The 23280-nt window shown below is 34.4% G+C and overlaps 1 protein-coding gene across 1 annotated transcript in view; it reads right to left on the reverse strand.

The window, feature by feature from the left end:
- The window catches only part of LOC150092961 (poly(A) RNA polymerase gld-2 homolog A-like), a 197358-nt gene that overhangs the window by 112436 nt on the left and 61642 nt on the right, over nucleotides 1-23280 (reverse strand). The window contains exon 6 of the mRNA XM_090413719.1: nucleotides 6285-6376. Coding sequence (XP_090269845.1) covers nucleotides 6285-6376 — 92 coding nt within the window. The remainder of the gene's footprint in view (nucleotides 1-6284; nucleotides 6377-23280) is intronic.

Here is a 23280-nt window from a genome sequence, read left to right on the forward strand (position 1 = left end):
AAGAACGAGCTGGATTCAGGCCAAATAGAGGCCATCTGGATCAGATCTTCTTTACGACAAATAGCTGAGAAAGCATGGGAATATAACAAAGACCTGTATTTAAGTTTTGTTGATCTGGAAAAGGCATATGACAAGGTGCCAAGAGAGAAGCTATTCAATACTCTACAGTTATATGGTGTCAATGGGGCATTATATCAAGCAATACTTAGTCTTTATTTGTAAGTCAGCAGTTAGAAGTGTGAGACAAGGATGTACATTATTCACTCTGTTATTCATTATCTATATGAATCACATTATGAAGGAAAGTGGTATTAAACATGATATCAGAATTGGAGATGGTAATGTCAGCTCTTTGCTTTATGAGGAGATGTTATACTTCTAAATAAATCCACTACAAGTTTGCAAGATTCCCTGACTAAATTGAATAACTGTTGTAATAGATATGGTATGAAGGTGAGCATTAAAAATAGGCAGAATTGTTGAAAATGTCATCTGCGTTGTGAACGGAGAACCCGTGGAACAAGTAAATCATTTCAGCTACTTAGGCACGATTTTTAGTGAAGATGGTAAATTAAATATGGGAATAGACAACAAAATCAACAAAGCTGGTATGGTAGGAAGTCAACTGAATAAATTCATATGGAATAAGAGAAATTACTTGGAACACTAAATTAGCTGTAAACAAGGCAGTGTTCAAACTAGTTTTAACTTATGGATGTGAGAGCTGGGTCAGAAGTAAAACACTTCACAAAAGACCAAAGACTGCAGATATGAGAGTCCTGAGAAAGATTAGAGGCGTGAAAAGATGGCATCAATGGCAATATGATATTAAAAACAAGGATATTAGGAAAGAACTTGACATTGTCAGCATCCAGGAATGCATTAGCAGAGCTAATCTCAGGTGGTATATGGTTCAATTAAACAGAATGGGCGAGGAAAGATTAGTAAAACAAGTGTTCTCTGCCAGGTTGGCAGCAAAACGACCCAGAGGAAGACCAAGATATAGGTGGATTGATACGGTACAAAGTGCCTTAGACGATAGAAAAGGTCTGATAATGTTGGAGTTTTGACAAGTAACAGACTGATTTGGAAGAAAATTGTAGATAGGAAGTTAGTAATGATGTAATTGTTTCATGTAGTACTATCATATCCTGTACACCCCCTTGAGGGTACATGCAGGAATTTGATGATGTCAGCAGATAGAACTGAAGGAAGTATAGGAAGATAGTTTGATATTAAATCTGGTGTCAGACAAGGATGTACATTATCCACTCTGTTATTCATTATTTATATGGATCACATTATGACGGAAAGTGGTATTAAACCTGATATCAAAATTGGAGATATTAATCTCATCTCATTATTTTATGCAGATAATGTTATACTTCTAAATAAATTCAGTGCAAGTCTGTAAGATTCCCTGACTAAATTCAATAACTGTTATAACAGATTTGGTACGAAGGTCAGCAATAACAAGACAAAGACAATGAAAATAAGCAGAAGAATTGAAAACATCAACTGCATTGTGAATGGAGAACCTACAGGACAAGTAAAATATTTCAGCTGCCAAGGCAAAATTTTTAGTGACGATGGTAAAGGAAATATGGAAATAGACAACAGAATCAACAAAGCTTGTATATTAGGGAGTCAACTGAATAAATTTTTATGGAATAATAGAGAAATTAGTCAAAACAATAAATCAGCTGTATACAAGACTGCATTCAAACAAGTTTTAACTTATGGATCTGAAGGCTGTGTTAAAAATAAAACACTGGACCAAAGACTAGAGAACACAGATTTGAGAGTTCTGAGAAAGATTAGGGGAGTGGACAGATGGCATCAATGGCAATATCATATTAAAAATGAGGATATTAGGAAAGAAACTGACATTGACAGCATCCAGGACTGCGTTAGCAGAGCTAATCTCAGGTGGTATAGTCACTTAAACAGAATGGGCAAGGAAAGATTAGTAAAACAAGTGTTCTCTGCCAGGTTGGCAGGAAAACGATCCAGAGGAAGACCAAGATATAGGTGGATTGATACAGTAAAAAGTGCCTTAGAAGACAGAAATATAAGATCTGATAATGTTGAATTCTAGACATATAACAGATTGGTTTGGAGGAAAATTGTTGATTTGAAGTTAGTAATGATGTAAGTTTTTCATGTAATACTATCATATCCTGTACACCCCCACCCCCTCTTGAGGGTTACATTTCAGGAATTTGATAATTTTACTCAGTTTTATTAAATATTATATATATTTGTTTATTTGGTCTTGAGTCGATCATATCCTGGATACCAAAAGGAATTAATTTTATTTGTCATTGCACCGACTGGATATGAATTCTCGTAAATATACTTAATTGTCTGAACAGTTTAGTGCACCTGAAAGGATACATGTATTGTGTACATAACAAAGAAATCAATAAATGACATGACAGTACTGTAAGTGTATGTAGGCAAGTGATTATAGAGAAGAACAATGTTAATGTGCTTCATGGGCAGTTGGAGGTTGAAGTGTTGAGGGAAGTGATATGGGGAATCCTGTTCCAAAGGACAGAGGTATATGGAATGAAATAAGGAGAAGTTAGGTCAGTGAGTTCAGAGCAGAACAGTATACCAATATTGACCAGCAGCTGCCTGTGATCATACATGATTAGAGGGAAGCGAAGGAATAATGGAGGAAAGTTCAACGGAGCAGCATCCATGGGAAAGCAAATGGAGGGAGTCAGCAAGAGATGGAATCATCTATTAAGCAGACAGCTCTCTTCTGGATAAAATCTAGCATTCTGAGGAAGTGTTTCCCAGAGATGTGAGAGTAATATTTTATGATGGGCAAGTTTGGAATTTATGAAGTGTTAGGAGCTGAGGAGAAAAGATGAAATGTTCAGAACAAAAGAATACCATGTGTGTGTGTGTGTGTGTGTGTGTGTGTATTATTATTATTTATTATTTTTTTTTTTTGAGGCTAAAGAGACCATGGACATACATGATCATACATTTCGTTATATAAAAATACATGATGCATTTATGACAGGATAGGCTAAATGTGAAAGCAAGTTCAAGAAGAGAAAACTAATCTTGGTTAGTGAGAAGAGTGTTATTAAAAGAAATGAATAATGACAATTTTTCTTCTGGGAAATAAGGCACAATTGTGTTTTAATATCATTAAAATTTAGCTAGAATAGGATTGGACATTACTGAGAGAAATCATCAATGTTCAGAATTAAGAGTTTGGTGAAAGCACAGCCTTAGTAAACTTTTGTACTGAAGAAATAATCAGCTGAGCAGGAACTACACACCACGAAGCACAATGAAACAACCAGAAAGGAAGCTAGCAATTCACCCACAAAGGGTAGGAGGGAAGGCTTGGTAGCTTGAAGAGAATGCATGATACCAGACTTGATCAAATGCTTTAGAAATATCAAGAGCAAACACAAGATTTTCCAAATCTTTCCATGGGCTGTGTCCAAAAGTGAAAAGGTTAGCAAATCTGCTATAGAAGAGAATGGAAGAATCCATGTGTGTGATTGCTAATTAACCAATGAACCTCAATGTAGTGAAGAAGTTGAGTGTTGATGACTCCTCCATCACTTTTTCAGAGGGTAGAAATGAGGGCAATGGGAGAATAGTTTGACACCTGAATTCTATCACCCATTTTAGGAAAAGTCCAGATAAAAGCTTGCCTCCAATGCTGTTGGAAGATGCCAGATATCAGGTGAAAAGGACAATGTCCAGATAAAAAGGCAATGGGATGGGTGCTAGAGATAAACATAGTGATATAAGTTCTAGTGCAAAGGGTTAATTAATACAAAACCTATTGAGTATTCTTTTTTTACATCATTCTGTCAAAATATCAGAGAAGACATACTATGGATAGTTTGTGAAATGGTAGACGATGGGGGAGAGAATTTGTCTTCGTTGTCTAAACAAGAACTGGATGAGAAGACCGATGCCGAAAGATCTGCCTTATTATTAGAAATTGCTGCCAGTGTTCCATCAGGATGAGAAAGAGATGGAAACATACTACAGGCAAAAGTTATGCACAACAGCCTTGGCAAGGACCAGAAGGCTCAACTTCCACTTGAGTAGGAGGCAAGATTAGTGTATTTAGCCCTTATAAAGTCAGTTTTAGATTTACTGATGATTTATTTTTGTTATTTTTTTTTTCAGTCGTTACATGCTGTAGTGTACACTGAGTGAGAGGCTGGAGTCTTTACCTTGAGCCATAGAATGTGTGCTGCATTTTTAGCTTGGACTACTTTGGCAGACTTATTTGAAAAAAATGCTTAAGATAAAGGTCAAGCATTTTTAGTGGAATGAGGAATAAAGGCACTTTCATAGCAAGAATAATTTTTATTAGATCAGAGCAGAAGCAATAATCAGACTAAAGAAAAGAGACACTGAAATTCTGAAGATCATCCCGACTGACACCCTTGTAGTGCACAATAGATATGAAGCAAAGACTGACAAAAAACAAAACAAAACATGGACACTGTTTTTGTTATGTTCTATCTGTTATTGTACTACTTTAATATTACAGTATTCAAACAAAATATCAAGAAACATACCAAATATGATAAATACATGAAAATCAAGAATAATATATGAAGTGTGGCTATTAAATAACCAGAAAAGGTGAGCTACGTAATCTAAAAAAATTCAGTGTGTCTTCTTTGTTTTGTTAACACGATTTATATTGATGTGGTATCTCTCTAATTCTTCAGTCAGTTCCATTTCATTTTCATTGATCTTACAGTGATAGTGCTAATCTTGAATTCTGCTGAATGTTAACTTTGTGTGCCAGTAGCTGATTTTTTTTTTTTTACTTGGTTCCTTCAGTTTAAGCCAATACAGAATGCAATTTGGTCAGCTAAATCACAAATTGTCAGCCCATCTGCTTTCATTTGATATCCAGGTGGATAGCTACTAAATGAGTGCACAAAAAGAAGGTGTGGACTAACATTTGCATGTGAAATAAAGATCCAGGGAGAAAAAAAGCACTTCTCCTCAGTAGCAATGATATTGTAAATTTTGAATATGTTGATACTTAATGGTAATAGGGATGCAGTTTGTATTTAAATTAAAATTAAATTTAAGTTGAATAAACAAAGTGAAAAGTGGACAATAAATTTTATTTTTATTTTTTTGACTTGGTTGTTCCTTTGGTTTAAGCCAATATAGAATGCAATTTGGTCAGCTAAAACAGCACTTCCCAAACTGTGGGCCGTGCCCCCCTTGGGGACCATAGGTTTTGTTGAGGGGGCCCGTGAAATAATGAAAACAAATTTAAAATCTTTTAAGACTAAGTAGAATTTTTTTATCTTAAAAGAAACGCATTTAATTTTTATTATTTCTTTTTTTGTTATTTTTTATATTTTAATGGAAAAAAAGCACACATCAGTGCGGGACAAATTTTGCTTCCTGCGTATTTCGATGCTTAATGAATATTAGTAAATATATACTTATTCATATAAATTTCATTTCAAAGCAGAAATCTAAGAATTGCAGTTTCAAATATTTCACCTGATAAAAAATATAAGATAATGTGCCAGGTCAAATGTGTATATAAGATGCTAAAAATATAATATTTGCATTTGATTTTTGCAATATTCCCTGTGTATGTTTTGTAATATAAATACAATAAATATTACAATAATATATGTCTATATTACAATTTTTTTTGAGGGGGGGGGGGCGTGAAATATTTTAATTTTTCCAAAGCCCTGACATCCAGAAGTTTGGGAAGCACTGAGCTAAAACACAAATTGTTAGCCCATCTGCCTTAATTTGGCATCCAGGTAGAAATCTAATAAAGGGGTGCACAAAGAGAAGGTGTGAACTAACAGCAGTTTGCATGTGGTGAAATAAAAATCCAAAAAAAAAAAATTTTTTTTTTCTCAGTAGCAATGATATTGTAAATTTTGAATATGCCGATACTTAATGATAATTGGGATGCAGTTTGTATTTAAACTAAAATGAAACTAAAGTTGAATAAATGAAGTGAAAAGTGGACAATACTATATTTAATTTCTGAGCAATGGGACCTGCTTGAGCTTAAAGAATTATTGAATTATCAGAGATTGAAATAAACACAAAAGAAATCCATTCTATATCAGAAATATTATTAAATAAAGTTTTTCATTTATATATGTTGTGTAGCATTTTGTCAATAATTTACTGATGTTAGTCTACTTTCATTAAAGCAACTACTATTTAAAGTTAATAATTCAAATGATAAACTTTAATAAAATTTAAAGCTCATACATGTATGATCAACTTACCTCTGAATGTGTTAACATTAGACACATATCCATATCGCTATTATTAGCACCCAAGCCACTCATTGAGGAGCCCACAACATAAAGACCACAGTCTAGCAGAATGAGAGAGAGGAAAAGAGAGATAATATCACAAGCAGCAAGTTTTTTTTTCAATCAATAATTTAGATCATATGTAAAAATTATCAATCAAAGCTATTTTAATTATATCATTACCAGTTTAAACATCTAGTAATGCCCCTCATATGGAAGTAGAGAAATCCAGACCACAGTAATGCCAGTATGCTGCAGTATGATTAGTAACATCAGATACCGGATTTTAAATACATTCATATATTTAAACTCTACTACTGAATTTTTTCTAAAAAATTCAGCAATAAATTATCCAACCTAAGAAATTACTGCAATGCAAAGGTTCTCTAATACGAAGAAATCTTTCTTGGTAGGCTGCATTTGGAATTTACAACTTTATCCAATTAGACAAAATAGTACTGAATAGTGTGCCATCAGTTTAGTTGAAACGCTAAAGCTAAGTCCCAAATTAGCTTTAGCTAATTTGGGACTTAGCTAAAATAAACACAAAAGAAATCCATTCTATATCAGACATGTTATTAAATAAAGTTTTAATTTCCTTATTTTGTGTATCATTTTGTCAATTTACTGATATTACAGCTGACTTTCATTAGAGCAAATAACCCTCTTATCCAGTGTCCATAACTATGTAAAAATAATCATAATTTAAAATTCTGAATATTTTTACGAATTGTTTATTAGTTTGGTTTTCATAACACACATTGTCGGCACTTGAGATGTGCCCATTATTGATGTTATTTTGTTAAAATGAAATGTAAAGCAGTTAAAAAAAATTGATGTACTCACCAGATTTGAATAGTTGTGTTACTTTAAACAATTTTATTGTAGTTTAAAATATTAACTGTTGTGTTTTATGAAGACATTCTCTTGTCACTAACGGAGACAAAGTGGCAGCCATTATATTTAGCTTCTCGCTTGCCATCTTCAAGGAGTGCGCATGCTTGCCGAGAAGTTTGATGTGTGATTGACAGCTGACAAGGACAACGTTCGGTATCAGAGTACCGAGTGTAAACAAGTCAGCGTTCAGCAGGAAATAAGAACAAGAACACAAGCCACCAGATGTTTAGATTCCGAAGAAATTGAGTTTTTTATGTGAGAGTCGGAGGAAAATTAATAGTATATTCCGAAAAAGGAATCGTGGAACTATGAAGTTTAAATTGGAATAAGTATTGGTAAATAAAAGGGAAATATTGCTATAGACGTTTTAAAAGGAATATTGGAGGAAACGCTAACTGGAAGATTAGTAGTAGATTCCAAAAAGGGAATCATAGAACTGTGAGTTTTTTTAAAGTGGGAGAGTGAAGACTGTCAATAAGCATTAGTGAATAAAAGAAGAAATTGCTATTTACATTCTTAAAGAATGTTCGAGAAAACTCTGATTAGGAAGTTTCATCTGTGTTAAGGATGCCGAATCTAACTGTTATTTCTACTAAAAAGAAGACAGAATTAAGTCAGGAAAAATTAATGTGTGCTACATGAGTGATGAGAAAGGATCCTGTGAAAATGAAGAATAAAGTCATATATCTTCGGAAAAGGGCCTTAACACAGAAAGAAACTGGCTATGAACATTTTGCCATTGTGCAAACAAAGTGTTTAGGCTAGTCTTCAGTGTAAGTTTATTTTTAAAAGGCCTTGGATCCAATTAAATTTGTAGTTATGTAATATTGTTTGAAGTGTGTATATATTGTTTTGTTTTATTAAATGTGTGTGTTTTGTATTTTGGTCTTGAAATAGTGATTTTTGGATTCTGAAAGAAATAGTAAAAAAGAAGTCATTGCACCAATTGGAGTGAACCCTTGTGCAATAAATAAATATATAGGTACACTCTCTCTATGTTCACTGGGCATCTATAGATCATATGGTCACTCCGATGCTCGATGATGTTCCACACCAGGCCTCGTCATGTAGTCCTGTTGTTTGCTTTTCTGGCAGCCTCAACTCTCTGAGGATCAGTCACTCCACACACGCCATCCATCCATCCGTCTCATTGATGATCTACCCCTGTCTCTTTTTCCAGGAACTTGACCTTCTATTACTGTTCTGAGAAGTCCACCTTCCATCCTTTCTATGTGTCCAAAATATTTTAACTTTCTTCTGTCAATATCCTTAAAGTTCTACTAATCTTTTTTAACACCCATTCATTTGTACGCCTTTCAGTATATGATATCCTCAACAGCCTTCTGTCAAAAGCAGATATCTGTTTCTTATCTGACTTCTTTAGGTTCCAAGTCTCGCATCCATAAGTCACTGTTGGAAAAACAACTGCATCTAAAATCCTCAACTTTGTTCCTATGGAGATAGATCCATCCTTCCAGATTTTAGACAGGTCCCTGACTGTTGTTTTAGCCATTCCTAACCTTTTTCTGACATCTTCTGAACAGCAATTCTTCACATTAATAATGGATCCCAGGTACTCAAACTTGCTGACGTCCCCAATTCTTTCTCCATTAAGATACACTTGTTTCTCAAGAGCTTCTCTGTTTGTTTTTCCTTTGAGAACCATGATCTTTGTCTTGCTAGAATTGAGTTCAAGTCCTCTGTTATTACTGATCTTGTTAACTTTGTCAAGAATTAGTCCTAGTTCTTCCATGTCATTACAAAGGGGTACTGTATCATCAGCGTACCTCAGATTACTGATCAATCTACCTCCTATCGTAATTAGCGTCCTGAGCTCATCCAATGCTTCATGCATGATGTCCTCTGCATATATACTAAACAAGTGAGGAGAAAGTAAACATCCTTGTCTAACTCCTTTTCCAACTTGAAGCCAGTCCGTCAATCCAACACCTGTTCTTACTGTGGCTTCTTGCTCCTTATACAAGTTGGCTATCAACTTGATAGTGTGTTGAGGAAAACCCATTCTTTTCATTACTTGCAACAGTTTCGCATGCTCAACACAGTCAAAAGCTTTAGAGTAGTCTAAGAAACACATTACCAGAGGGAGTCTGAATTCTTTATATTTTTCTATGATCTGTCTAAGGCAATGAATCTGATCTCTGGTGCCCCTATCTTTCCTAAAACCTGCTTGTTCCTCGGGCATCTCTGCCTCAACTTTGGCCTCAATCCTATTTAGCGTGATCTTTAATAAAATTTTGCTAGGTACACTCGGAAATAAAAAAAATAATTGTTAGAAACAGAGATTAAATAAAATAAATAAAAATACTATATTTAAACATTGGTGCAGCCGGTAGGATTAATATTATGATAATATTGGTTAAAAATCTCCTCTTTAAATAAATATCTTTATAATTTAACAATGGTGCAGCTGACAGGATTAATATTATGATAATATCCTCAATATGAAAATCTCAAATATTATATTATAGTTTTTAGATGTCTCCTCATCAGCTGTACTCATTGTTTTGTATTTTAGTAGTTCTTTCTTCAGGTACAGTATTAGGAGTAAACCTATGTGGTACAAAGGTCATGCTAGCAATGAGGTTGCTGAGGATCATAATGTGATGATCTCATGTCACCAAACCCTGCCTATATCCATTCTACTTCAATTTATGATTGGCTGAGTTTTCAATTGAAAAGGGTGTTGGTTCATAACTTATTTTAATGGTATTAACAATACCAAATGAACTATTTTTTCTTTTAAAAAAAGATGTTTATTAATGGCTTTTATTCTGTTGGATTTCAAACCAGCATCTTCAGAGCACAAAGGAGCATGTTATAGTTTACGCAGAACAATTCAAATTGTGATGCACAAAATATCTCAAGTCCTAATTTCACATCTTCTAATGTTGTTAAAAAAAAGCAACATTACAGATATGTACAAGGTGATCTTAAGTAACAGTCTCCCAACTTAATGCAACCATATTTGTTCAGGTTAGGAAAATTCTTTATAGCTATGGTGGATTCTAAAAATAATCTTTCTGACCTGAAATGACTTTGAATCAGCACATTTGTTTTCTTCATCTAATTCTGTGTAAAGGGGTGTCCAAAGCATGGTCTATCTTGACTTTCCACAATAATGAAAGCAAATGTGTTTTTTATGTTCTCCAAGGAAGATGTTAACAGATCTTGCTATCTACCCATAGTAGGCCAAATCACATTCACAAGGAACCTCATACACTCCACGAAATGCTAGAGGATGGATTTTATTCCTTAAGAGAGTAGATCAGAGTTCCTCAAACAATGCTGCCACAGCGATATTATTCCTGCATTTCTCACATTTAAAGAAAAGTTAAATTTGGCAGAGACACACTGAATTTATTGAGGGAAGAGTTCAGCCCTTCTACGGGAATAAATTGGCACTACTCACATAGAGCTTACTAAGTTAAAAAGCTCTACAGCCACTCTACATGAAGAACTATTTAATGTTTTAAATCCTGAACTGTGGCCCCATCCTACATCTCATCTCTGAAGTTTTGAAAAAAAAAAAAAAAAAAAAATTACACAAGTCAAAAGAGATCACATGGTCATAAAATTATCATTGCAGGTGCTTACAGAAGCTAAGAATGCTCTCAGTCTAGGTCATAACTTTGCCGTTACATGCAAACAAGTTCCAAAACTGGATATCATGATGAATGTAGAATGGAGTAGATACAAACTTTCATCTTCAATGGCTAATCGTGTGTGTTTAAACATAGCAAGCATCCTAAACAAGGCTAAACCACCAAAAAATAATATACCACAGAATGAAACAGTTGCTTTAAAATGTTATATGACAATAAAAACATTGTTATTATAAAAAGTTGATAAGGGTAATGCAACAATTATCATGAATCAAGAGGATTACAATAAAAAAAAATGTAAGATCTCTTATGTGACAGTTCTTACCAAATTAGAGATCCGGATCCCACTATGTCTCAAAGGGAAAAAAGTGACTTCTTGGGTCAAAGAAATCATCAACAAAATAAAACCGGTTCGTGTAAAACCATCCCGTATTTATGGAGTACCTAATTCACAAATCTAATATTCTCCTATGCCCTATAGTTGATTAGTTGATAGTATAGACAGTCCTATTTATAAAATTGCCCAACAATTAGCTAAGTATCTTCTCTCCCTACTGGCAACTCCTCTACTTTTTTTAAAAAAATTCAGCTCCTTTTAAATCATTTGTTAAAACTGACATTCTTAAAAATTCAGACATTATGGCTAGTTTTGATGTCACTGCTTTATTTACAGATGTATAACTAAGACACTCTTAATTTAATACGTAAATTTAATATGTAAAGTAAACTGCATACAATGTGTGCAGTTTACTTTACATAGGTAGGAAAAATCTACAAAAAAGATCAACTGTGATGCTAACGGTGAGCCTGTGCCTTATATATTTCATAACTCCCCTCACTCTTATTCTCATGATATTCTTTCAACATCATCTTCTTATCAATGGATCAATCTTATGGATCTTTTGCATTAAAAGGTTGTATATCCACATTTCACTCCTACCCCATTTGTTCTTCCAACTCTAGGGACACATTCAGATAATACTGCCTCATTTAAGCACCTTTTCAAAATTTCTATGCACTGCTGATATCCTTTTCATTCAGTAACTTATACCACTGGACTAAAGAAATTATTTTCCTGAGTTTGTCATAATTTCCAGCTTTGTAGTTCACTATATAACCTGTCCTAATTGGAACATCCACATAGTTAGCTACTTCCCAGGATGGTGCAACATGATTGTTGTCAACTAATGGCAAAACAGTCACATTCTTAACCGAAATCTTTAACTTCAAGTTCCTTCTTTCACATGCTGCTTGAGAAAGTTGTTTTGCAACAGCTCGATAAATTCTAATTTATTCTTATTATCAGATTTCTCTTCTATAAGTCAATGTTCTGGATAATTTAAGTCACACATAATGATTTACTCATTTAGCACAAACATAAATTAGTAAATATGTTCACAACTTCTCACAGGTACAATGCAGGTAAAAATGACTGTACATCTATGACAAAGGACCCACACTTAGCAGTGTCCTGTCTTTTTCATTTTTCCATGAACTAACTTTTTGTGGCCAATGATTGTATATTTAAATTTTTTTTTATCAGTGAAATCCTTAATCAAAAGCACAAAAAAAATCAAATATAACTGCTCCTGTCCAGCTAAATTATGGTCTCATAAACTCTTCTTTACTTTCAAAGATAAGTATTATCTTTTGTAATTCTTTGCCATTAGTGCTTAATGTCCCAGGCTTATTACCATGGGAGATAAATACACAATGAACGCATCTATGTTAAATAATTGCTTAACTAATTGATTATAACTATATAAGACTGTAACAAGTTTGATTTCTAAGAATAACAAAAGCTGCAACCCAGTTTAGTCCAAAAACTACAAACTTGTAAAGATACTGTGAAAATAAACTTTCACATGTTTCACAGTGTCACCAGGACGATGAGCATACTACAGAATATACAAAAAATTCTGAGTGCTTCCAACGGTAGTGTTTTTTTGAAATTACTAATATTAATAATAACATAAGATAGTTATGCACATGGACATCTCAAGAGTTATGCAAAATTCTGCACAACATTCACTGCTGTGAAGATTTTGCATAAATCTTCATGATATTTCTAATTTCCACCTTTTTTCACTCCAGGTGATTTTCAAAAGATAAAAAGAGATTAATGAAGTAATAAGTCTATTATTCTTGGAAATATCATCTCAAGTTACTAAGTAACTTGGTTTCTTAGAAACCTGATGCTACTTAATGATAGGAAAGTTAATTCTATCTGCCTTGTTTCTATGGCTATAAATTGTGTGTGTGTGTTCTGGCCAGTTACCTGCTTTTGCAGATGAAAAAACCCCGATATTTATGTATAAGACCAGCTTTCATTTGAAGAGCCTTACAAAATGTTCTTGGATGTGAAGAACATTTTAACACATCCTAGGCAGAATTTGAACTCGGGTCTTTCCAGCCCAAGAGCATCATCATCTATACCAATTCAGCAATGGAGGCTCATCTTGGAAAACTAAAACATGTTCTTTCTTGGGATAAAAGAAGGATAATCTTTGAAAATTCACAAAGTAAATTCTCCTTATCAGTTATATTTTTGAAATAGAATGTTCCAATGTTATACTGTACTCAGAGATACAATAAAACTTCTACTTCTGTTTTGCTGTGCCATACGGTGTATGTATGGGTCAGGGGAGAATTTTTGTTAGTAAATGTTTAAATAGTTCATTCTCAGTGTAGGTTAAAACACATTCATATTTTGTGTAGATCAATTTAATTATTGGTTATTTGTATTGTCTAAACCCAAGAGATTTTTCTCCCCTTCTACATAGCTTTCATTTCTCTGAAACACACACAATTTGCCAGATGCCCATCCAATGAACACACCTGAAACACAAAATAATTTAAATGATTTATTGCATCCTGATCCCAGGCCAAACAAAACAATACAATACGTTATGCAATTTAACCAGTGCAAGGCATGATCATATTAATGGTGACAAAAAAAAAAAAAAAAAAAAAAAAAAAAAAAAAACATGAATTCCATCATCTATTCCATCAATTTCTTCAAAATGGCTACTTGAAAAAGTTACTAAATAAATTACTCTTCTCTAAAAAATAAAAAAAATAAATAAAAAAAACCCTCATATATATATATATGAGGTTTTTTTGTTATATGGTTGAGTGGCGAGCATGGGCATGGATGTTTGTGATTGTCTGTAGGAGGAAAATGAATTTCATCACCGCGTCTGAGACAGCCGCCTGCTTATTGGAGGCTTAAAGTGGCTTGAAAAAGTTCCATGCCTGATCTGTAGAGCAGGGTTTCTGGACTATGTAACAAATAAATAAAATACAAAAAATATATATAATTTATAAAAATAGAGAAAAAAAAAAATCCTTAGCCCACCCACAGTACAAAACGTGCTATAGGTTTGCAAATAACCTTTCATGGGTGGGAGCAACATAAAAAAAAATCCCATACATTATAGTTTTTTTTTACTCACTGTTTCTGTAGTTTTGGATTTTATGTTTGGTCTCAACAGGGAGACCAAGAAATAGATACGTTATTTAAAGAAACGTAAATGTTTAAAAAAAAAAAAAAAAAAGTTTCACTTTCTAACTGGCTTTTTATTATTTTTTTTACAATAACAGAGGCAATTGAACATATTTGTTACCTTCAGATACCTGGAATTTCATGGATAACATGCAATTCAAAAGAATCTACAACTCAGGCAAGTACTGCAGGGACTTGTTTAACAAAAAGTAAACTGTCCATATCAGATCCTCAATTTGAAAAATCTATACCATATCTACAAAAAAGTAGTTATAAATTTCTCTAATTACAAAATCATACAGAAAGTTCCAGTTTAAGTAAAGTTTCAAATTTGCAATTATTTCACTCTACATCCTGAGAGTAGATATTATAGGCAAATAGTCACCAAATATACAGTAGCAAACAAATTAATCTGAACAAGCCGAATTTTGTTAAGTTTTTGGGTTGTTTTTATTTCAGTTCACAATAATTTTGGTTTTGGTTTTAGTTCACTATTTTGGTTGAATGCTGCATGTTTTAAATGTCTCTACAATTTAAAATCTACCATTTTAAATGTCTCTACAATGTTTATTAATAGTGTTGTGTATTTTTAATTGTGTAAACAAGTTAACATTCATAGTTAGCTATAAAATGGATACATCTCCAAGAAAGTGTTCAAAAATACATACTCTTTCTCAGCACACATTCATGACTCAAAGATAAATTGCTAAGGACTGTGGTGTTGGTTTGGGTACTGTTACTGCAATTTTAAAGAGTTTAGGGAGATAGATACCTTTTCTCTAGACAGAAAAGGAAAACTACACTTACTCAAGATCAATTACTAATTAGGAAAAGCAAAATTAATCCAAGATTGTCTTCTGTAGACTTAAAATAGAGGCTTGGCTGCTAGTGGGATTAATGTTTCTGACATGACAGTCTGTTGGAGATTGTTGGAAGCAGGGAGGACTGACCACAGAACCAAAAAAAGAAACAACTGTTGAAGAAGGCTATGCAAAAAAAAAAAAAAGAGCAGCAGCTCATTGATAAGAGTTAGTCCTTTTGATGAGGGTAACAGACTGTGAATTTGGTCAATGGGTTTAAAGGTGGCAATAAGTTGGTATTTTTTTCATAATCTTTGCTTCTCATTCAGAGATGCCTTTGACTTAAGGTATCAGAATCCTGCAGAGTCCTACTTCTCTTAGATGAAGTAGGACGATATTTTGTGTCGTATTCATTTAATAGAACTGTTTGTTTGTTGGTTTCCAATCCCTAAAAGGAACAAATCTTGTCTACTCTGGTGTCACTAAGGATTTTATGATGCCATATTTCTGAGATTGGTGGTGTTTGGATGTATTGTAAATACAGTGTCCTGTAAGAAGGTCGGTTTGCAGTAGATGAAAGCAAAAGGCAATCCAACCAGGTTCCATTGGATATGAATGCTGAAAAAGGAAATTTCTCTTGAAGTTTCTTTTTCAAATGTGAATTTAACCTGGGGATGTGGACTGTTGATTTTTTGTAAAAATGAATGGACTTCTGGGACTGTGTGATTCCCTGCAAATATGTCATTTTTGCATCAGAGCCAAATAGATGGTTTTTTGGGTCGAGAACAAAGATTCTTTCTTCCAAAGGTTTACTTGGTTAGGTGATAATGATGAAAATATGGTAGTGCAATATTTACAAAAGAAAACTTGATCCCATCGTCTATTGCCTCAACGAACAACAGAAACATTGAGAATATTATAATCACATTTAAAAATATCTCAATCACCTCAATCTAGAAACCACCAGAAGAAGCTTTTTCCTTCCCTGACATCCTCCTCAATAATAATACATACATGACTAATGTTGTATTAGGTGACTTTAACAGCCATAGTGTTAAATGGGGTTACACAAAGTCCAACAAAGATGAACTTGTTGAAAAATGGGCTGAAAACCTTTCTCTAAACCTGATACATAATCCAAAACTCCCTGCATCTTTCAACAGAGGCAGATGGAAGTGAGGTTATAACCCTGACTTCATATTTGTTAGCTCAAAAATATCCAACATTTGTGTTAAAAAGGTTTTAAATCCCATTCCACATACTCAACATAGACCTATTATGCTTCAATTCAACCCAGCAATTATGCCTAACACAGTCCCTTAAAACGATTTAATTTCCAAAAAGCTAATTGGAAGGGTTTCATGGAAGATCTTGACTGCTCCATAGAACAAGTCCCTCCAAACTCTCAACAGTATCCTGAATTCATAAAAATACTGAGGAAAATCTCCACCAAACACATCCCCCGAGGATGCCACACAAACTATATTCTGGTGACATACAAGCCCAGTATGCCGATTACTTACAACTTTACATCAACCCCTTCTCTGAAGAGACTATCCAAGCAAGAGAAAAATTATGCTCCAAGATGGCAGAGGAAAGGCATTCCTCATGGAAAAAATAGAAGCCCTTGATATGACTCATAGTAGCAGAAAGGCATGGGACTTTATCAACAGAATTAGGAAGGATTTCAGTAAGCCATATGAGCATCCGCAGGTAACAGCTAATCAAATTGCTCACCAGCTGCTGCTGAATGGAAAATTCCCTAAAAAGCACGCAAAAAATAAGATACTTAGAACCCCAAGTGAGGAACAAAATGTGATTAACTCAGATTTCACCATCACTGAACTCAATGATGTCATAAATCTATTAAAACCTAGAAAATCTGCAGGCCTTAATGATGTCTGTAATGAATAGATTAAACATTTTAGAACCAGGACTAAAGAGTGGTTATTAAACCTATACAACACTTGCCTCAGAACCCTAAGGATACCAACTATCTGGAGGCATACCAAAGTGGTGGCCTTTCTGAAACCAGGGAAAACTCCAACAGAAGCAAAAAATTACAGACCTATATCACTACTCAGCAACCTTCTTAAACTTTATGAACGATTAATTTTGAATAGGCTACAACCCCTAATCAAACCCCATCTTACTGCTGAGCAGGCTGGTTTTATACCAGGCAAATCCTGCACATCACAAACTCTCAACCTCACTCAACATATAGAAAATGGTTATGAGCAAAAACTAGCAACAGGAGCAGTCTTTGTAGACCTAACTGCAGCATATATACCATAAACCATTTCACACTCAGAAATAAAATATACAGAATAATTAGAGACTAACGTCTTGTCTTCCTTATCCAATCACTCTTGGAAAACAGATGCTTTTACATGGACCTGGGGGTGTAGGAAGAGCTGCTGGCACCTCCAAAAAAAGTGGCCTCCTCCAGGGAAGTGTGTTATCACCATTACTTTTCAACATCTAAGTCAATGATCTCCTTATCTTTCCAAGAACTAGAAATTTTATCTATGCTGATGACCTTGCCATAGCTACTCAATCAAAAAATTTAAAGTCCATTAAAACTACTCTATCACTTGCCTTAAATAGTCTAACCACATACTATACCAGCAATCAACTAAAACCAAACCCCTTGAAAATCCAGACTGGCCTTTTACACCTTAACAATAAGGAAGCCAACAGGAAGCTACAGATTTCTTGAGAAAGCTCTAATATAGAACATTCCTGGAACCCGATCTACTTCGGTGTCTCTCTTGATCACATCCTCTCATATAAAACACAGAAAAAACAAACGCAAAAGTGAATGCAAGAAACAATATACTCAGAAAGCTTACCTCCTCCAAATGGAGTGCAGACCCCAACACACTGAGATCTTTTGCCTTTGCCCTTTGTTATTCTTCTGCTGAATACGCCTGCCCAGTATAGTCCAGATCCTGCTGAAAAAACTTGATCCAGCATTGAATGAAAGCTGCTGCTTAATTATGGATGCCTGAAACCAACACCACTAAAAGACCTGTATACTTTGGCTAGTATTGCACCCCTTCAATTCGAAGATCTGCATTCTCAGCTGATGAAAGAAGCAGACGAATGAATGATGAACACCACCCACTATTCGACCAGACCGTCCCGACATAACTTCCTGGCAACTGTTGAACCACCTAAAAACCTCCCAGAGACAAGACTTCAACAATGGCTTGCACTATATCCTGAAAATAATACTGGTATCCTAACTGCCGAACATCTTCCATGTGGTGCCCACTTGGACTGGAATACTTGGAAAAGCCTCAACAGACTTCGAACGACAGGATGCTGCAAACAAAACCTCATCAAATGGGGCTACCTCACTGGCCCAGACAATTGTGAGTGTGGGACAACCCAGTCCATGGAACACCTTCTTTCTTGTCCCTTTCTTACATCACTTTGCACAAAAGAGGACCTTATATCCTGCACAGAAAGAGCAGTTGATTGTACAAGATACTGGACGAACATGTAACCATATTGAAAGTTTATTTTTCACTTGGTCAGACTATAATAAATTTAGTTTAATCCTTTATCCAAGTGTGTGCAAACAAAGTTTGCACCTGAAAGTATCTTCAGGACTGGGGTAAAGTGGTACAACACTGGGAAACTCCTTGCAAAGGTGGAGCAAGCCACCAACACTCCTATCTCAGTATCTCCCATAATGCAAAATACATCTCCTTGCGGATATGTATAATGTTATGCATTGCAAGGAGTTGCCCAGTGTTGTACCACTTTACCCCAGTCCTGAAGATACTTTCAGGCGCAAACTTTGTTTGCACACACTTGGATAAAGGATTAAACTAAATTTATTTTAGTCTGACCAAGTGAAAAATAAACTTGCAACATCTTTCTCTAAATCCAGAGTAATTTAATAAAAAGGTGGCACACCGTTTGGCAGCTCCTATAGGAGGAGATGACCTTGCTAATGCTTCTGCCTTGGTATCTCCACTTGGGCCTGGCTCCCACTGAAGAGACCTCAATAAAGGTCGAAACTAGTCTGGGTAGTGGCCCTTCCCTTAATGCATAACATTATACATATCTGCAAGGAGATGTGTTTTGCATTATGGGAGATACTGAGATAGGGGTGTTGGTGGCTTGTTCCACCTTTGCAAGGAGTTGCCTGGTGTTGTACCACTTTACCCCAGTCCTGAAGATACTTTCAGGCACAAACTTTGTTTGCACACACTTGGATAAAGGATTAAACTAAATTTATTATAATATTATCTGACCATATTTATTGTATATAAGTTATGTATAGTTTCCTTTTTTTTTCATATTTAATTATTATTCCCTGTATAATTCACCTACCAAATCTAAGTTGATCTCATTTAATGTATTCTAATTTGCTGTACCACTTGTGTTTTGGATATGAAATAAATAAATAATGATGAACCCATCACAGCTCCTTCTGCCTGTTGGTTCAGTTTTTCTTTCCATGTGAAATATTTGATAGGATTGTGAATTTGAATAAGTCCACTAAGTCTACTGGAAATTCTTGGGCTAGGAAGTCTATTGTTTCAGTATGTATTCGTGGGGATGTGATGTCAAAGCTCATCATCATACCTGAAGATGTCAGTTTAATGTCTCGTATTCTTGTGTGAAAGTATGTGGAATTTTTTTACTGAAGAAGCTGAGTGGTCAATGAGAGGATGGAAAAAAGATTTCACAGGAATCTTGAGATTTTGTAGGTAGGGATGTTCTATGGAATCCACAATAGGCCTAAGTGGACAATTACTTTTGCGTAGTTTTGGTGAACTATATATTCTAGGGGTTTTCATGGTAATTCTGATTTATTTTAAATAGCTTCTTGATCTGCGGATGTCATTATGTACAACAACTTATTAAGTTGGCTTTTGGTAGGATTTTTATTAATCTGAGAGTATGTATTCCAATCTCGTAAGAGTAGCTTCATTTTCCATTCATAGGATGTGGAGTCTAGGACTATTGTGGTGTTTCTTTTGTCAACCTTTGTGAAGACTGTGTTGTTATTGCATTTTAAAGAATTCAGGGCTTCAACTCAGACAATTCAGTTCTGGTGGTTTCACATCATAAATGGCTTTTATGACGTGAAATTGATCACTGGAATGATGACCGATGTTTGTTTCAATGTTGTGCATGAAGTTGAGGTAGGGAATTCCTTTGGGTAAAATAGCAAACTCATGGTCCCTTGGTAGGATCATCTACTAACAGAAGATGGACTAAGTTTATCTTCTGTTAGTAGGTAGATAATCAACTAACAGAAGATGAACTTATTTCGTATACCAAACCCAACGAATACCTTACCATCCCAAAAAGACTGGGAAATTGTTATACTCAATTGTGCTAAATATATCTAACACAAATAAATTTAACTTCACTAATTATCATTTTCAACACAAAAATATTTAACTTAACAGATACACAACTACATGTATTGAAGGAATCAAATTTTGCACATTTCTCACAGTAATGATGACTTACAATAGGTAAGACAAAATATTCTCAAAATAAATATAATTTTCTACTTTGGCACATGTGTGATTGTATAATTATACACTGGACAGATTAGAAGAAATATTGAAATCCATAACTCATTATTAAAAAATTATGGAAATAACTACTGTGCTATATTTCAGTTTAATATAAATCAAAATAATCACTCAACGGTCTTCATCTGGAATATACACATATATACAAAAAAAAAAAAAAAAAAAAAAAAAAAAAGCTATGTTAAAATCTACATGGTATGCTAAAGACAGTAATTTGGTCACAATTAAAACTACTGGCATGACTTCTGGTGAAAAAAAAACATACTACAAAGCTAGATTCTGTTATTATTATCTATTGGTTACAAATCATTAAGGGATAATATATTAAGCTCTACACCAAACTGACTAGAAAAGTACTTTTCCTTATATCATACAAAAACCTGGTATGAATGCAAATTTAAAGAAGCCTATGAAATTTTCATCAACCACCCTAATCTTAACAATTATGGTGGCATAAAAATCCCAAGAATTTGGATGGCACACATTCAAAGCAATAATTTCAGATCTTTACTGGCCACTTTACAGTTTTGATCTAATTTATATGACTAATTATGTGAGAACAAAGTGCACTCTAGCTTAATATATCTCTTAATGATTTAACCAAATAGATAATAATAACAACAAGATTAGCTTTGATGTGTTAAGGTTTTTTCCCCCACCAGAGGCCAGTAGTTTTAAACAGTTGACCAAATTACTACGACTTTAGCATACCACGTACGTTGTAACATAGCTTGGTTCTTTGTATATATACGAGTGGGTACCCAAAAATAATTGGAAATTTTTTTTTTTTTAAATTTTTTAAATTAAAGTTTATAATAACATATTCTAGTCTTCTTCAAAGTACTCTAAATGTGAGTCAATGCACTTGTCCCAACATCTTTTTCCACTGCTGGAACTCTTCAATTGGAATAGTGTTTGTGACCTCCAGTGATTTTTCTTTCACTTTATCCACATTAACGAATTGCTGCCCTTCCATGGTTTTCTTTATCCATGGGAATAAAAAAATTCACTTGGAGAGAGAGTGAGTGGGGAACAACTACCATGTTATTTTCCATCAAGAACTGTTGGAGAGATAAGGCCCTGTGGACTGGGGCATTGTCACGGTGCACATTTCTGGCTCTTTTTGACACACACCATGTAGTTTTCTTAAAACGTTGAGATAAAAATGTTGGTTCACTGTCTGTCCAGGAGAAACCAATTCTTTGTGTACAATTCCATTAACATCAAAAAAACAAATCAACATTGTCTTGATGTTTGACTCAACTTGACATGCTTTCTTTGGTCTTAGTGAATTTGCATTTGAATTGGCTTGATGCTTGTTTTGTTATCTTTTCAACTTTTGAAAGTTCTGGTCATTAAAAACTTGCTCTTTCTCAAATTGTGGCAAATATTCACGTTTTTTTTTTTTTTTTTTTTTTTTTTTTTTTTTTTTTTTAAATCTGTGAGCAAATGAGACACAAATTTAGTGGACACACACATTTCATTGCAAATTTATCTCTTCAGAAACTTCCTCAATGGTCTTTCGACAATCTTCACGGATTGCCTGGCAAGCCTTTTTGATGTTTTCATCATTTCTGCTCGTCGAAGGTCAACCAGATCGTGGCTGGTCTTCAACTAACACGTTCTCATTTTTGAAACTGGAAAAACCACTCATAGACCTGCGTTTTACCTAAACTGTCATCCATAAAGGCTTGCCAAAGCATATCAATAGTTTCAGCTGCAGTAATGCCCAAAAGAAAACAAAATGTCACACACACACACACTCTCTGTTCCTTGTGGTTGGCCATCACAAAATCACCAAACTTGTTTGTAAGTACTAACAAAAAAACAACCAGAACAATGAACCAATTCACACAGAATGACGCCATTTGCCAGACTGGCACTGAAAACTGCACACTCACGATGCCTAGCAGTATCATCCGCAACTAGAAAATGCACATGTGCTGAATTCAGATTCTGGTTATTTTTGGGTAACCCTCTTATGTGTATACTTCCAATGATGACCTTGATGTGAAGGTTGAAATGTCAATGATTCTTTTGGTTTATATTAAACTGAAGGTTTACTATAACATGATAGTTGTTTCTATAATTTTTTAATAATGCTGATCATTACGTAACTATGAAGAATTGAAATCCATAAGAAAAAAACAACTGGGTAATGTCAAAACATAAAAGGAAAGATACGTAAGTGACGTGACCTTACTGAACATTTTCACAGATCATGAAATGGACTAGTCACATGTCTCAATGCCTTAGTACTCTCTTCTTAAGGACGTTTAAGGAATCTCCTGAAGCGATATGATTGCAAACCGCAGTCTTGTACTTCATTACATGCAAAAGTCTTTCATATACACGTAACATTAAAACTGCTGTTAGGTTATTATAATCTTAATTAGAAGACAATGAAACATGCAGAAGATCGGTTTATTTTTACAAATATATATGAGTAAATTCTATAACTGCAGTCGTTTTTCTTACTTAGTGTGCCCCCCCCCCCAACCATATAAATTTACTCCAATCACATTACATACTTATTTCACAACTCTTCATTCCCAGCATAGTAGTCTTGTGATG

The sequence above is a fragment of the Typopeltis vanoorti genome, chromosome 24 (genome assembly GCF_054136105.1).
Source record: "Typopeltis vanoorti isolate ZY-2024b chromosome 24, IOZ_Tvanoo_1.0, whole genome shotgun sequence".
In the NCBI taxonomy this organism is placed as follows: domain Eukaryota; kingdom Metazoa; phylum Arthropoda; class Arachnida; order Uropygi; family Thelyphonidae; genus Typopeltis; species Typopeltis vanoorti.